The sequence below is a fragment of the Panthera onca genome, chromosome B3, assembly GCF_046562875.1.
Source record: "Panthera onca isolate mPanOnc1 chromosome B3, mPanOnc1 haplotype 2, whole genome shotgun sequence".
Taxonomy (NCBI): Eukaryota; Metazoa; Chordata; class Mammalia; order Carnivora; family Felidae; genus Panthera; species Panthera onca.
The window spans coordinates 21250628-21265909 of NC_138344.1; the positions used below are offsets into that span (position 1 = coordinate 21250628).

Consider the following 15282-nt stretch of genomic DNA (forward strand, 5'->3'; position numbering starts at 1 on the left):
ATCAGACAAAAACTATACCAAGTATCCCTTATGATTAGATTGTAGAAGTCATCAACAAAATATAAGCAAATCATATTATCTCATGAATTCAAGAATTTATTCCAGGAAAACAAGGTTGGCTTAACATCTGACAAAAAGTAACACTTCGTAGACATAAGTGATAAAAATAACATAATCATCTCATTAGATGCATAAAAAGCATCTATGTGATTAAAATCCAAAGTTCATTCTGGATAAACTCTCAGCAAACTAGGAACAGAAGGGTACTTCAACCTGATAAGAGTCCATGAAAACCTGTAACCAACATCATTTTTTAACGATAGCAACTCCTATAACTGAGCAATTCCTCACTTCTAAGTACCTACCCACAAGAAATAAAAAAATATGTCCCCATGGTGACTTTTATATAAATGTTCACAGCAGCATATTCATAATAGCCATAAAATGGAAACAGCTCAATGTCTGCCAGTGGGTAAATGTATAAATAAAATGTGGTATTTACAAAGGAATACTATTCAGAAATAAAAAGGAACAAACTGCTAATACATGCTACGTGAATAACCTCAAAAGCATGTATGTAAAATAAAAAAAGCAAGAGGCACAGATCACATTTTGTATGATTCCATTTACATAGGACATCTCAGAAAGAGCAAATGTGGGGAAACAGAAAGCACATTAGTGGCTGTCTGGGGCTGGGACACAAGTAATCTTTTTGGTGTGATAAATAATTTCTAAAATTGGACTCTGAACTCTACACTCTGTATGTGTACTAAAAATACACATTCAGAATGGGTGTATTTTATAATATGCAAGTTATACCTCAATAAACGATTTCAAAACCACGTTCTAAAAAAAAGTGTTACTAAGATGTAGGCTCAGTATCTCTTCTAACCTTTTTGTATTATACAAATCCATCAAGACATGTGCTAAGTAGGATTTTTGCAATAGGATTAGAATACCCACTGGTTGAGAGGAGAGATTACTGGATTGTGAGAGTCTGCATTTATGTGTGAATTAAATAACTCTGATGGCATCACAGTTAGGGATTACTTGAAATAGTGCATTACTATTCTTTTTTCCCCTTTAAAGGTTTTAAATATCTTTACTTTGCTAAAGTCTGTTAAATTTGACAGTTGGTAAAAATACTTTTGTAAGCTTCAGTAGTGTAGCATATTCACAAACTATGTAATGTGAAATATATTATATGATAAGGTAGGAAGTTCATGGTTTATTAAACTACATCAGTAAGCTTAGAAATTGTTAGCTGTTAAATTTACCTAACATACAATCATCCTTCACTTAACTGAAACATTATTATATTGTACTTTACTCCTACTAAACATTAGACAAAATTCAGAATATTGGCTATTCTTTTTTTTTTTAATTTTTAAACTTTATTTAAATCCAAGTTAGTTAACACATAGTGTCAATTCAATTTCTTGATACCCATCTATTTCTGTAGAGCCCAATCTAGCGTGATCCAGAGGCATTTAAGTTGAAATTTTTATGAATTCGAAACGCAGCAAGATTAGACAGAAAGGATGCTCTGCCAAGACTAACACTCTGTCTGACTCTGTCAGGAGCTGCAACCCAACCCTTCCCATAATACGGGAAGAAGGTTTAACACAGGGCAGAAAACCGGACTCCTTTCTACCTGCGGTCTTTGTGGCAGAATCTGTAGTGTCCCTGATGGGTTAGCAGTAGTGTCATCTACCTGAATGCAGGCAGTCACCACGCTGGCTGGCATGGTGACCATTGTTTTCAGTAATGAATTACCTTGCAGGACTACAGAGAGACGCTTGCTTTCTAGCACATACACGAGTTCTGCTGCATGTTTAAGGAATGCCCTGAAAAGAGAAAGGGAAAAATACTGTTAAGAAAATAAAATTTCCACTATAAATATTTCTTTAAAAGTACTTGAAATCAAGCACATCTAATCTCGCGCTGTATTGTGTTCTCAATAACCTTTGCAAATTTCATCAGCATTTAAGTGACTCTCCAACAGAGTATGTTTTGATTTTTCTATCAGGGAAATTCATTAATCCTTTTATAAAAAGGGGGCTGATGTACAGGACATTCTTGAAATCTCAAAACACAGAGATGGAGAAGAGAGGAGTGGTTGCCAGGGCACAGCGATGGGGACGCAACTCTGCAGGGGCAGCATGAAGGGCCTTGCAGTGATGGAGCAGTTCTGTATAGTGACTGTGGTGGGGGCTGCACGGATCCACACATGCAATAAAAACGCACATAATACCACACACATGCACAGGCGCACACACACACAAAAACACATATAAATTGGTGAAATCTGAATAAGGCTTATATATTATACCACTGTCAGTTTCTTGGTTTTGATACCACATTCTAGTTATGGAAGATGTAACCACTGGGGGAAGCTACGTGAGGAGTATGTGGAGCACTGGACTGTTTGCATCTCCTAGAAGTCTATAATTATTTCAAAATAAAAAGTTAAAGAAGAAAAAGGAAAGTGGTTGTACAAACCTTACATATTCTAACCACCGAGTATTTTCCAGTGAAGACAACCATTTCTCTTCAGTTTCTTCAAAAGGCTCTGCAATAAATATGGTAATATTTATCTAAAAAACATATATATGTAATATATAGGATGCATACATTTTATATATATAAAATGTATGCACACACCTTTTTAGGCTTTTTAAACTTAATTTTACATGATCAATATCAGAGTTAAGTGATATGTCACAGTTTTTCATATTTAGTTGGCTTTAAGGAAGTATGCATTTTCACTTAATAATATAGTCATTTAAGAAGACATGTTACAATTCTAAAAAAAACAAAAAAAGCACTCCCCTGGAGGCTTTCAGGAAGTCCTGGAGAGTCTAACCACCTCTGCCTCCTAAGAGCCAGTGGTTCCCACCTTCCTGGTCAGCCCACCCCTGGATTCTGATGCCCCCTACTCACAGCTTCCTGACTGCAAACCTCACCCTCCTTGCTTCTCTCCCCTGTTCCTGCTGCCAGCGCTGCCTCTCAGTGCACAGTTTCTGTGACAGCAGGAATGAGGGCATCTTCCTGGCAGGGCTTGCACTGTCCTGACTCAGTCCTGCGTGGCCTGTCTCAAGATGTCGCTCACCTCACAAACTCCAGGCTTTAGTAATGTTCCAATTACCAGATGGTTGATAAGAATTCATGTCACTGTGCTTTTTTAACACACCATGTCCCTCCCCAGTTCTCCTTCCAGGCAAGCACCCCCTCATCCCTGCAGAACTGCCACAATGGCTGCCTCTCCTGGCTCCCAGGTAACTAGGACTCTGTGTATACTTCAAGGAGGCCTCACTTATGCCAGAGATGCTTTCACGGGAGTCATCCCCCTGGGGCACAATGAAAGTGCCTGAGAAGCACTTGTTCTAATACATGTATTAGAAATCTGAGGCCACGCAGATTACAACATGGCTCTGTTTGAAATTCATGTCAAGTCCCTTATCTTAAAACATAACTATGTGCATTAAAATCTTAGGAAGTTTGTATGGGTAGCTCACTGTTCTCCTTGGGACTTTATAGAAGTATCCTACCACACCATTTATTATTTATTTCAAAGTGGTGTAATTGTTTTTTTTTTCCCTCCAAAACAAAAAAGCAGTTTAAACTCCATTTTCTAAGAGCTTCTGATACTGTCATGCAAAAGTATTTCAATGTGCCTCTACTTAAATATATCTATTTCTATATTTTCAAGGGCTATCACTTTTTCTGACATGCCTCATGCAATGGTGTTATCACCCATTCACTGTATACATATATCTATATATATAAAATAAAAATGAAATTACCATCAACGCATAGGTGTTTAAGTTTTACAAAAGCCGCCTGTATTTCTTGGATATTGGGCAAGGTCTTATCCAAGTCTGATTTGTAAACATCACTTCTCTGTGGATGACTTTTAGTTATTGCATTACAAATCCTAATAAAGACAAAATCCTTGAGTCATTCATTCATGCCACACATATTTTTTGAAGACCTATTATGAGCCAAGGCACTATTCTCAGAGCTGGAGATAGATAAACAAGACAGGCTGGGCCTCTGCTCTCACAGGGCTTCTATTTCTGGTGGTGGTTGGGTAAATGATAAAGTAACAGGCTGTGGTGAATGCCTTGGGTGGCATAATCGAGTGAATGCAGGCTAGTTCAAGTCATGTGGTCAGAAAGGCTCTTCTGTGAAGGTAATACTGAAGCCCAAACCCAAATAACTAGAAGCCATGAAAGATCTGAGAGAAAGTGTTCTAGGCAGAGGGAAGGTAAGGGCAAAGGTCCTGTGGTGGACACAAGCTTGGCTGTGGAGAAACACAGAGAGGGCCTGGGATGGTATGTCTAAGGAGAAAGGGGCAGAGAGAGATTTGACAACAAAGAGAGCCTGTCCTACTTATGAAGAACAGGATAGCTGAAAAAATAGAACAAATCAAAACAATTCTCAGCTTAATAAAATTAAAACATTACAAGTGCCACTGGCTGTGAGGGTTCAGGACGAACTCCCACCCAGCAGTGCTGCTGGCTTCCCTCTAATAGCAGCCTCCCCCCAGCCCCCACCCTTCCTGTGCATCTAACCAGCAGACATGGCAGTGAATACTGGGCTTGGACTGTGACATGACAGGTCATTTCAAATGTGACCAAGGTAAAAAACACCCATCAGGGATTATTTGAATAACACTCCTTTTCCTTTCCTGAAGGATCATTTGAGGGTCACTTGTCAGTTATTTGCTTCAGCAAAGGTGCCTTTCTTCGGTATGGCCCTGGGGAAAAAAAACTAAGATCTGGCTGTAACAGTCACAGACTGTGATATACAATTTGAGGCTCTCTGAGCTGGTTTTCTAAGATCTGTTCCTGTGTTCCTCATTTATTTAACAAGTATTGAATAAATATTCAACATCACAGGTTGTTTCCTGGGTGCTGAATGTACAATGGTATGCAAAACATAGTCCCTTCAGCTCAAGAAGCCTATAGCCTAGTAGCAAATATAGGCAGTAATCAAACTGTAACACATACATGCAATTAAAGACTGAAGTAAGTGTTATAAGGAAAATTTAGAGAGCCATAGAGAATGTATAACTTGAGGCCTGATCTAATTTAGGAGGTGAGGGAAAGCGTATCTTCAGGAAGTGATATTTGCTATGAGAGATAAAGAACGAGGGAGTACCGAGCGGGTGGGGTGGAGAGTGCTGGAGGATAAGCATGAAGAAAGACAGCCCAGAAGGGAACAGCACTGGTGAATATCGGGAGATGGGAAAGCACAGGCAAAGGCAAAGTCCATGGTGGCCAGGGCCAGGAGCCACGGGTGTGGTAGTGGATGAGACGTGGAGGGAAGAAATGAGGGCACTCATGGTAGGGGTGTAGCTGGGGTGGACACAGTTTGTCAGGTTTCTAAAAAGTGAAGTGACAGATTTGATGATAGGCTCAACGTGGGGAAGGAAGTGAGAGAAAATGCATCCAGGATGACTCCTGGATTTCTGAGGGCAGGCTGGGAGAGTGCGCGGTGCTTGTATGCTGGAGGCTGGTTTTGGACCATATTGAGTTTAAAGGGCCTCTGAGACTTGCACGTGGAAGATGTCCCATTAGAGATAAAATCTGATGGTCACTAAAGCCACAGCCATAGGTAAACTTGTTTAGGAAAAGAAATGCAGAATGGGAAGAAGCAGTGGCCTGAAACAGATTTTAGGTAATGTCTGCAGAGGGCAGAGTACTGGTGAGGAAGAGGGGCTTCAGGAGAGTGGAAAGAAGCAGGACTCAGAGGGCTTTAGGGAGAGACTAAACAATAGTGATGCCCACTGACTGAGAAATGCCTTCTGCTCTAATGACATGGAGATTACTGGTGACTTTATAGCAGATGATGCCAAACTTGTTTGTGGTAGCTAATTAAAACCACCACTTAAGCTACGTGACTCTGTAGACCTAAGACACACCAAACTACAAGAAAGGTCTGATTTACCCTAAAGTATCTCAGCTGGAAATCACCACACGTTGCAAATACGTTAAAGGCAACACTGTTATACCAAGACGTCAGCAATGTAAGATTCCCCAGTGTCTTATAAGCAAAAGAATTAAAATCTATTTAGTATAACTTAAATGTTAATTTTAATATATTCACATTTTTTTCCAAAATGGTGATTCTTGTATAGACTATATGTTACTAACTAATTAATAAAACTATGCCACTTTCTAACTATTTTCAAGTAGTCAGGAGTTTAATATATTATTTCTGACAACTAAAAATGTCTACAGCAACAATGACCATTTCTTGATACCTCTGGTCGATTTTCCTCTGCTGCAGCACATCTTTTATGAGGGCCATTCGCACGAGGGCACTGCCATTTGAGTGGCTCCAGCACCAGAACTAGGAGAGAAGCAGAGCCTTTATGTAACTGGGTAGAGAAAAAGACATCGGTATGAATGAAATCCAACAGACAGCACTTACGGGCATCCTTCTTCCAACAAAAGAATGGGAAAAGATCTTTAGATCTTGGTCGGCTAAAGAACTTGGCACTACAAAGTATTCTGGAAGGCTGGAGAGGAAAAAGCAAACCATAACATAAGAATCCTGTGCTCTAGGCAGGTAAGTGTGCTCTGAAGACTCCATATGTAATTAAACACGTTTATCCCCATTTAATGTGCACCCTACTTGGTGGCCACATGGTAGGTACCATGGAAGACAAGGTTGACCCTAGACATCTCTTGTCTAAAACACGTGTGACGTTGTCAATTATCACAAAACTTATATTTAAAGCAGGGGGAAACATCCAAAGGAGATGTCTAAAATATTCTCCAAAATGATTATTAATCAAACATGTATTCGGTTTCTGAGAAACATGCCCACCTTTGTTCTCTATGGGTAAGAATCCAAGGCACATAACCCAAGACCAAACCAAACCCACAAATCTACCAAGAAGCTTTAGCTTCTGGGGTGCCTGGGTGGCTCAGTCAGTTAAGCATCTGACTCTTGGTTTCAGCTCAGGTCATGATCTCATGGTTCATGAAATCAAGCCCCGTGTTGAGCTCTAAACTGACAGTGCAGAGGGATTGGGATTCTCTCTTGGGATTCTCTCTCCCTTTCTCTCTGCCTCTCCTCTACTCACACTCTTTCTCTCTAAAAATAAATAAAGAAACTTAAAAAAAAAAAAAGCTTCAGCTCCTTATCTCCCCCTTCTAACCTTTCCTGTTTCCAAAGACACACAGACTCACTGACTGGGCAGCAATTACTAGTGCTCACTGCACCGTAAGACATCCTCCTTTCTCTCTTTTTTCATCTTTAAGATAAAATATCCATGAAAGCAGTTTTTTTATCTTTTTTTTTTTTTAAAGCTTATTTATTTATTTTTGAAAGAGAGAGATTAGAGAGCAAATAGGGGAGCCAAAATCAAGAGTTGGACGATTAACTAACTGAGCCACCCAGGTGCCCCTCATGAAAGCATTATTAAAAACAAATATTCCATTCACCATAACTTGTAAGTTATCAGAGAGCAGAGTGATTATTATTCAGAAGAAGTCACCTCCAGCTATAAATAAGGCTGTAAAAATGGGACTTACCAAGTGGATATCATGTAACCCTCATTAATAGAACAAACTCTCCATCCGGAAGCCCCCGTCCTCTTGATTTCTCGGTCCCAGTCTGAGTATGTCTCGAAGAGTGGAGTCTTTTGGCTGCTGCCACCACCGGCCCCGCTGCTGCCTCCTGAGGGTATTCCATTAATATTATTGGCTACAAGAAAAAGCAATACTATTAATTTTGTTTCAATGGTCACATTTCGTCCCACATTCCCTCTCCTCTCTGGGCACCTCCTATCAGAAACACGCGCGGACGGGGCACCTCTCCTAGATGTTCCTACTGCTCCCAGCAGTCCTGAGAAAGAGGCAGCCTTCCTCTTGTCAAAAGAACTCATTTTCCTTATCCAGCTCCCTCCTGACTCCTTTAGCACCATTGGTTTTTCTGTCCTTCTACTGGCTCCATCCCTTTTGCCTTCAAACACAAGTAAGTCACCTTGACTTTGAAAAGACTTTCATCTGACCGCACTGCACCACTCCAGCTGCCCAGGCTATACATTTTCCCTCCTCCCTGTTACTGACCACCTTCCCAAATGATGAACAATGCCTGCTGTCCAGATTTCCTCCCCATTTTCTCCTCTTCAATGGTCTTCCATCCCTACCGTTCCACAGAAACCACTCACGAGCCTCCCTCAGTCCCCTGCCCTCAACTGCTCATTTTCTCTACATTTTGCCTGGAACAATGAATGCATCCAATCATCTTTGTTCTGGTCCAGATCTTTCATCCTTCTGATATTGATGTCTCAATCCTTTCTATGGCTCACTATAAAATTTTTGGGTCTTCTAGATCTACTCAGTTTTCCTTTGATAAGCTCACAAGTGCTCCTTGTTCTCCACCAGAGGGCCACTCCCATCTGGGGATCTCAGCAGAGCGCAAGTGTACTTGAACTTCCTTAGCAAGGAGCCCTCTGTCATCAAGGAGAGCTGCTACCCTCTGGGAGAAGCCCACAGCCTCAGGAGCCTGCAGAATGACCAGAGAGAAAGAGGACATCTCAGCAATCAGCCTCATCTACCCTGGCGATCCAGGGTGACACACAGCATGATCTTTACTGGTCCTGTGCCTCACCCCTGAAGGCTGCGGACATCCCTGGCATGTGCTGCACTCAAACTGGCCTGCAGCCTGCCACGAGACACATTCCCCCCAAAACCATGCTTTCATGATGCTATACTCTTGCCTCGACTTTCCCTCATGCTCATTTTCCAACTTCCTTAAGCAAACCTACATGGTTTTGCTTAAAAAGCCCTTAGATAATTGACCTGATCTTTATGTCTCATTACTGCCTAACCCCATTCTCTCTTGTAGCCAAAGAAGCCCTTTCATCATCCCATGAATACGCCATGCCCATTCCTGTTGACTATTTAACACCTGGTGTGAGACAGGTATTTTCTGAGAACCGAAAATTTAAAAGTAAGGTTGTCTCTCTGTCTTGAAAGCGCTAACGAGACAGAGGAGGGTGAGCTCAGCACTAGTCACAGTGAGGCAAATGTATGAGTACAGTGACAGCACAGAGGAAAATGACCCTAGTGCTCGCTGGAGACAAAGGCCGGGACAGGAGAGGCCTCAGGACTTGACCACAACTGAACAGAGTCCTAAGGAATGAGCCAAATATTGCCAGGTGGCTAGTGAGAAGGAGGCAGGCATGCTGGGCAGAGCAGAACACAAAACACATGGTGTAATTGTAAAACATCAAGTAATGAAATACAGCTAGAGCTTTAGGGATGCAAAGGATGGGGGAAGAGAGGCTGGAAAATTAGATGGGGCCAAGACTCTCGGTCTGTGCTGCCCCAAACAGTAGCCACTAGCCACTAGCCACATGTGCTATTTAAGTTGAAACAAAATTAAATTAAAAATGCAGTTCCTCGGTTGTACCAGCCACATTTCTAGTGTTCAAGAGCCACATGTGGCTAGTGGCTCCTATACTGGTCAACGCAGAGGAGAGAATATTTCCATCCCTGGACAGTGCTACTCTAGATTAGAAAGGATCCTGTGTGATTACCCAGTGATTCTGATTTTAGCAGGGCTTGTTTAAAATCCAAATGCTAAAGCTAAGCGCACAGCCTGGAGCCACCCCATCTACAGCCTTCTCTGGGGTAGGTACAAGAATGTATGCAGAAGAACTTGGGAGTTGTAACCTCTCCAGGACACAGAACCTTCATGGAATTTCCAGGCAATTCTCACTTTACACAGTTTTCCGGAACACCAATAACCACAGAAAGCTATACAATATTAGAAAATCTAAGTAATTCATCATATGATCAAATTAAAGGGGAAAAAAAAACCATATGATCAGTTCAAAGTGCAGGAGAATATTTGATAGAGTTCAACACCTACTCATAATTTAAAAAACCAAAAACAAACTTTGGCAAATTGGGAATAAAAGGGAATTTCCTTACTTGATAAAGGGTAATTACCAGCAAACACACAGTAAACATCACCTTCATCAAAACCAGAACAGAAATGATGCCCGCTATCATGATTACCATTCAACACTGTACCAGAGGTCCTCGCCACACAATGAGATAACCACCACGGAAAAAGAAGTATAAAGAACACACTCACAATTTTCAAAGAGTGACATAAATAGTTTGGCAGGATACCCTCACCTAGGAGTCTAGGACCAAATACTTTGGAGTGTTTTGAAGTTACAGACTTTAGTAAGCCAGGCTGAGAAACATGAGATTGTTTCTCTGGCAAGATTTAGTCTCAAGATCTAACTAAGACCAATTTTCTGAACATAAATGACAGAAACTGTAAGACAATGCATTGTTTACTACTTTATAGGCTTGAGTTGCTGAAAACCTGCCTGTTTCTTAACAACCAGCACTAGGCTGTATGCTCTGCATCTTCTTCAAGGAGAGCTTATTAGAGAATGTGTAGCAGATACTCAATCTGGCATTAAAGAGTCAGGAAATTCGAATGCTTTCCAGAAATCCCAAAGGCCTGATGCCCGCAGCCTGCTCTACCAGTGGATTACTAATAGGGGTGCAGCAACAGACTGGCAAAAATCAGTCATCTTAGGGAGATCCAGCTCCCCTGAGAGTTACCTGAGTGAGGTTTGAGGATAGCTCATTAGCCAACTAAAAGTGAAACTATATAGTGGGCATTCCTGACCTTCGCTATCTTCTGTGAAACTCAGAACTCTAATCCCAGGCTGTGTTGAAATTATCGACAACAGTTTCCACTAAATTAGCCTCATCCATATTTAGAATGGTCTCAAGCAACAGCAAAGACAATAAAAGTGGTCACCATGAGAAGAAAGACTATCACTCTGATGATACTGCAGGAATTAGAAGCCATAGGGTGAAAAGGGTAAAAACAGAGCTGTGATGTTAAGTTCAACAGAGTGAGTCAATGAAGTGGGTAGCGAGATTTGGACTTTGGGCCTGGGGTGAGGCCAGGATGGCTGCATTTCTAAAAGATGTAGGAGGCTGGCCCAGAACCACTAGTAATCAAGAGACAGGAAGATCAGTCACAGCCCCGTATAGCTACACTAAGAATCTTAAAAGAACTGACAAGCAACAAACTTTAAAAATTCCTACGCTGTTTCAAATGGACTATGTATTCTGTAAGTGGTTTTCAAATAAGCATGTAATGGAAAATCTAACACTAAGACCTAAGTTCATAAAAAGGACAAAATTACAAAATAAAATCAACCTCACTGAAAACGTTTACTTTCTGCCGTGAGTCTAATCACAGCTTGAGGTTACATCCCAGCATTTGCAAGCTCTGCCACGGAGGAGAGCTGCCAACACTGAGGCTACAGATAACTTCATGAGGTTTGCACTTCTTCAGACCAGAAGCATAATCTGACATCTTATCAATTTTATCACAAAGATGAATCTGTACTTTGAGGACACTATTTGAGCAATAATAATCTGACTGATGAAAGCAGGGTCCTTTCAAATTAAAAAAGAAAAAAATAGAGCCACTGTTTTTGTTTGTGCCAGTGCGTCCTGTGGCGTCATCGTGCAGGAATGTTCCAGGCCTGTGGGTGCTATGCATCATCCCTTTGGGATCCTCTCAGAAGTACTTGGGTGACTGCTAAGCTTTTCAGAGATGTGGTTTTTTTTTTTTATGCAAGTGATGCCCAATGTGAAAGAAAACCTCAGAGTGCCTAAGTTCCTCCACAAGATTCTGTCCTTAGGTAACTGCAGGGGACATCCTCTAACTTCAGATCTTATTTGTGGAAACAGCTTTGTCACCTACCTGCCTGCAAAAAGGACTTCTTTATTCTTTAATCCAGCCAATGAATCAAGGTGGCATCCAGAAGTTCAAGAGTGGATTAGTGGGCATCTTTCACTCACAAATTAATGAATTCTGACTGCAGTGTGTGGAAATTTCAGGCTTCTTTTGATCTTAAAGATGCAGTTTATGCTTCTGCAACAGCACGGAAGGATATTAAAGGATGTTACCCTATGAGGAATCTTAACAAAACTCTGGTCAAGTGTTATGTTTATGAAGTACCTGTCAAAGGAGGAGGTGACTGAAGGATGTAATATGAAAAGTGGTCCTGAATATTTTAAGTATGAATTATCAAATTTTATCAACAGACTATATGTAAGAAGACCTATAGATCTGATTGATGTAAATAAGAAAACCCAGTAGAAGAAGAGCTAGGGGTTGAGTAACTATTTAAAGTATAATTAACCCAGAGATGCCCACAAGGAATGGATGAAGAAAACTGAAAAGTAACTGAAGCAGGCATCAGGTTCCCAAACGCATAATGAAGTTCACTGTATTTGCTGAGCTCAAGTCATTACCTTTTACTGCAGAAGTCATGCATCTAAACCCTGGACTGAATCATTTCTACTAGAAAAAAAATAGCATCAAGAATTGATCTGTATCATAAACAAATTTAAGTGGGAATCAAAGGCTCTCTCCTACAACTCTTGGACTTCTTGAAACCTGCATTTCAGTTACTCTCTTGCAACTTTGGGTGAGGATCTTATTGAAAATAACCTTGATGGTGATGGTCTGTAGCTTGATGATGATCCAAAGAAACAGTCACCTAACAAGTAGTGCAGGGTCTACGACACTTTACGTTTAGGTTGTAAGTGAATTTTATAGTTTATGTTAAGAGATACACTTAAAAAGTCAATTGTACTGCTAAAACCTAAGTTATGATTAGTTACATTTTGATAAGAAAAATTAAGCAACAAATAGTTTTTCATCCAATTTTTATAAATATAGCACCATATGATAAAAGCTACCATTTCTATGGTGCTTACAAGTATCTTTTAAAAGAGTGAAAATAGTTATACCATATGCATCTGCAGATACTGTGTACTGTTCCTACATCTTAATGTATTTACAGTCTAGTGATACTTGAATATGCTTTTATTATGTAGATTTAAATTACTACAATGTTTTGAGGTAACAAAATGAAAGACCAGTACAACTACTAATTTGTAAGATCTCTCTCCAGACCATGCTGGGGTGAATTGATCTTTCATTACAAATATGTAACTGATTTCTTTTTCTTCCTTAATGGTAGGAGAGCATGTGCCTCAGCAGGTCACTAATCCACAAAGGGCTGATATGAGATGTGACCTCTTTGTTCTTCCTCTATCCTTTTATGAGATTTTTAAAAAATGGTTGATTAAAATTATCTTTGCATATTAAAAATGTACAGAATTACATGGTCAACTGGAATTCTCCCTGGCAATGCCATCACACTGAGTGATGTAATTACAAGTTCAGCATATGAAGAGTACTATTTTACTTGTACAGAAACTGCCTAGAATAGACTTGTCCTTTGGACAGATGCTCCTCTTCCTTTCATCAATCTTACTCAGAAATATAAAGTCAGTATTTTGATGATCTTAATGAAGTCCACTGAAAAGTCTAACCACTCTAGCTTTTGCATGAAACCACACCATGCCAGAAAAGATCATGCATTTCAAATATCTTTTACTTTTCTGCCAGTTTTCTTAAAAGATAAGATTACTCTAACTCAAGCTACCAATTAAAAGTGGGGAGGAGGGAGATCTTTCTTCACCATAAAATACAAGCCAGGGACTGTAGATAAAATACCTGACATGATTTTTATAAGCCTATGTTTATAGCTGCTTGCAGATTCTCCCTGTTCACTTTTTAAGAAATAATCTAACAAATATTGTCTCTTTTAGTATATAGCGCTCACTTCTCTAACAGTTATGAAGTTCATAATTCTACAGTCATTAAAGCCCATGTACTTGGAAGCCTCTGACAAACATAAGAATAAAACTTACACAAAGTAAAGTTAGTCACAATATTTAATATTTTCATATTTACCTGAATTGTGGTATTTTTTCCCAACATATTCAAATGCAAAGAGTAGCTGGAGGTCTGTTGGCTGGGAATAATGAGCTATTGCAAGGCATACCTAGGAAAAATTCTACATTTAGAATTTGATTTTAACACACTTATTTAAATGAAAATGTACAATAAGGCCTTGATTACTGGGAGCATCATCGTGGATGGGGCAGTGATTACAGATATTTATTTACATGTTTTTTTCTGTTGACCTAGAATGTGAAAGAGCTCCTTAAGGCCAGGTATCTCATTCACTGTTGTGCCCCCAGGACACTGTTTATAATCTTTAGTGAGTACATGGTTAAGTATTCAGTAAGTGTTTACGGAGTTGAATTTTAACAGGAAAGTAATTTTATTCAAATAAATGAAACTCAAAACCTAGAGAAGCATTCTCTAAAAAGGCAGTGACATATATATACAGTCCTAAGGAAAGGATTGAAATAGTTTCATTTTTGGTGGACTATAATGACTTAATACCAGCAATCTGGAAGGTTTAATGTAAGGTATGAAATTTTAATGTTCATACCCCATGGATTAAAAAAAAAAAACCTGAACTTAACAGAAAAGCTACAGTGACAAAAAAATAAAAATTAGCAAGAAACCCTAACATACAGGATGGCTCAAAGAGGTACATCAAAAAAAAAAAACAAACAAAAACGTGTGTTTAAGGAAATGGTTTGAGACTATGCCTATGGTAGAGAAAGTATGGGCTTTGGAATCAAACAGATCGGGGCTTACATCGTAGGTCTACCAAACACCTGCCATGTAAGTGATGCAAAATCAGTTCACCTCTCTGAGCTTCGGTTTGTGCATCTGTGAAATGAAGACAATACCTATGGCTGAAATAAGGATTAACAATCTTAATGCATGCCTGGCTTCTGGAGAAGCTCCATACATGGAAATATGGTTGGTATTATTCCCAACTGCTGCTGGATAGAAGGAAAGACAGACAGTGCTCTATGTTTGCAAGGCCCTAGACTAGATTGTAGAAGAAAACACTCTTAAATGAACAGAGCGGAAAGAAGAACTATAAGACATATGCAAGGAGAGAAGAGGAGATCTTATTTGAAAAGATTACATATCATTTAGAAGGAAAAGCGTTAAGCCACATGACATATGTCCAACAGTGAGCAAGCAGGAAAAGTTCAGTTGTTAGTCCATGTCCATTAGCAGTGTTTGGGATGTGTTGATGCAGGTTCTAACTGTAACCAGTTCTCATTTAAAATACATTTTAAAAGTCTTTTATAGAATAAATGTTTCCTGTCTTACTAAATTAGAATATATATACAAATAAGAGGACAGAGTTTATCATTAGTTTTAGTTCTGACTAAAAACAACAATTACCAAAGGTTCCTGAAACCTTTATATAATAGCTCGATTTTCTCAATGGCTACAAGGAGAGCTTTCTATGACAGTCCCATT

The 15282-nt window shown here is 39.7% G+C and overlaps 1 protein-coding gene across 4 annotated transcripts in view; it reads right to left on the bottom strand.

The window, feature by feature from the left end:
• MTMR10 (myotubularin related protein 10) overlaps positions 1-15282 on the bottom strand; it is a 54984-nt gene that overhangs the window by 10317 nt on the left and 29385 nt on the right. For all 4 annotated transcript variants that reach the window (XM_060617869.3, XM_060617871.3, XM_060617873.3 and 1 more), the window contains 7 exons: positions 13840-13930; positions 7551-7722; positions 6442-6529; positions 6272-6360; positions 3807-3937; positions 2503-2572; positions 1777-1847 (listed from right to left, as the gene is read on the bottom strand). In XM_060617869.3, coding sequence (XP_060473852.2) covers positions 1777-1847; positions 2503-2572; positions 3807-3937; positions 6272-6360; positions 6442-6529; positions 7551-7722; positions 13840-13930 — 712 coding nt within the window. The remainder of the gene's footprint in view (positions 1-1776; positions 1848-2502; positions 2573-3806; positions 3938-6271; positions 6361-6441; positions 6530-7550; positions 7723-13839; positions 13931-15282) is intronic.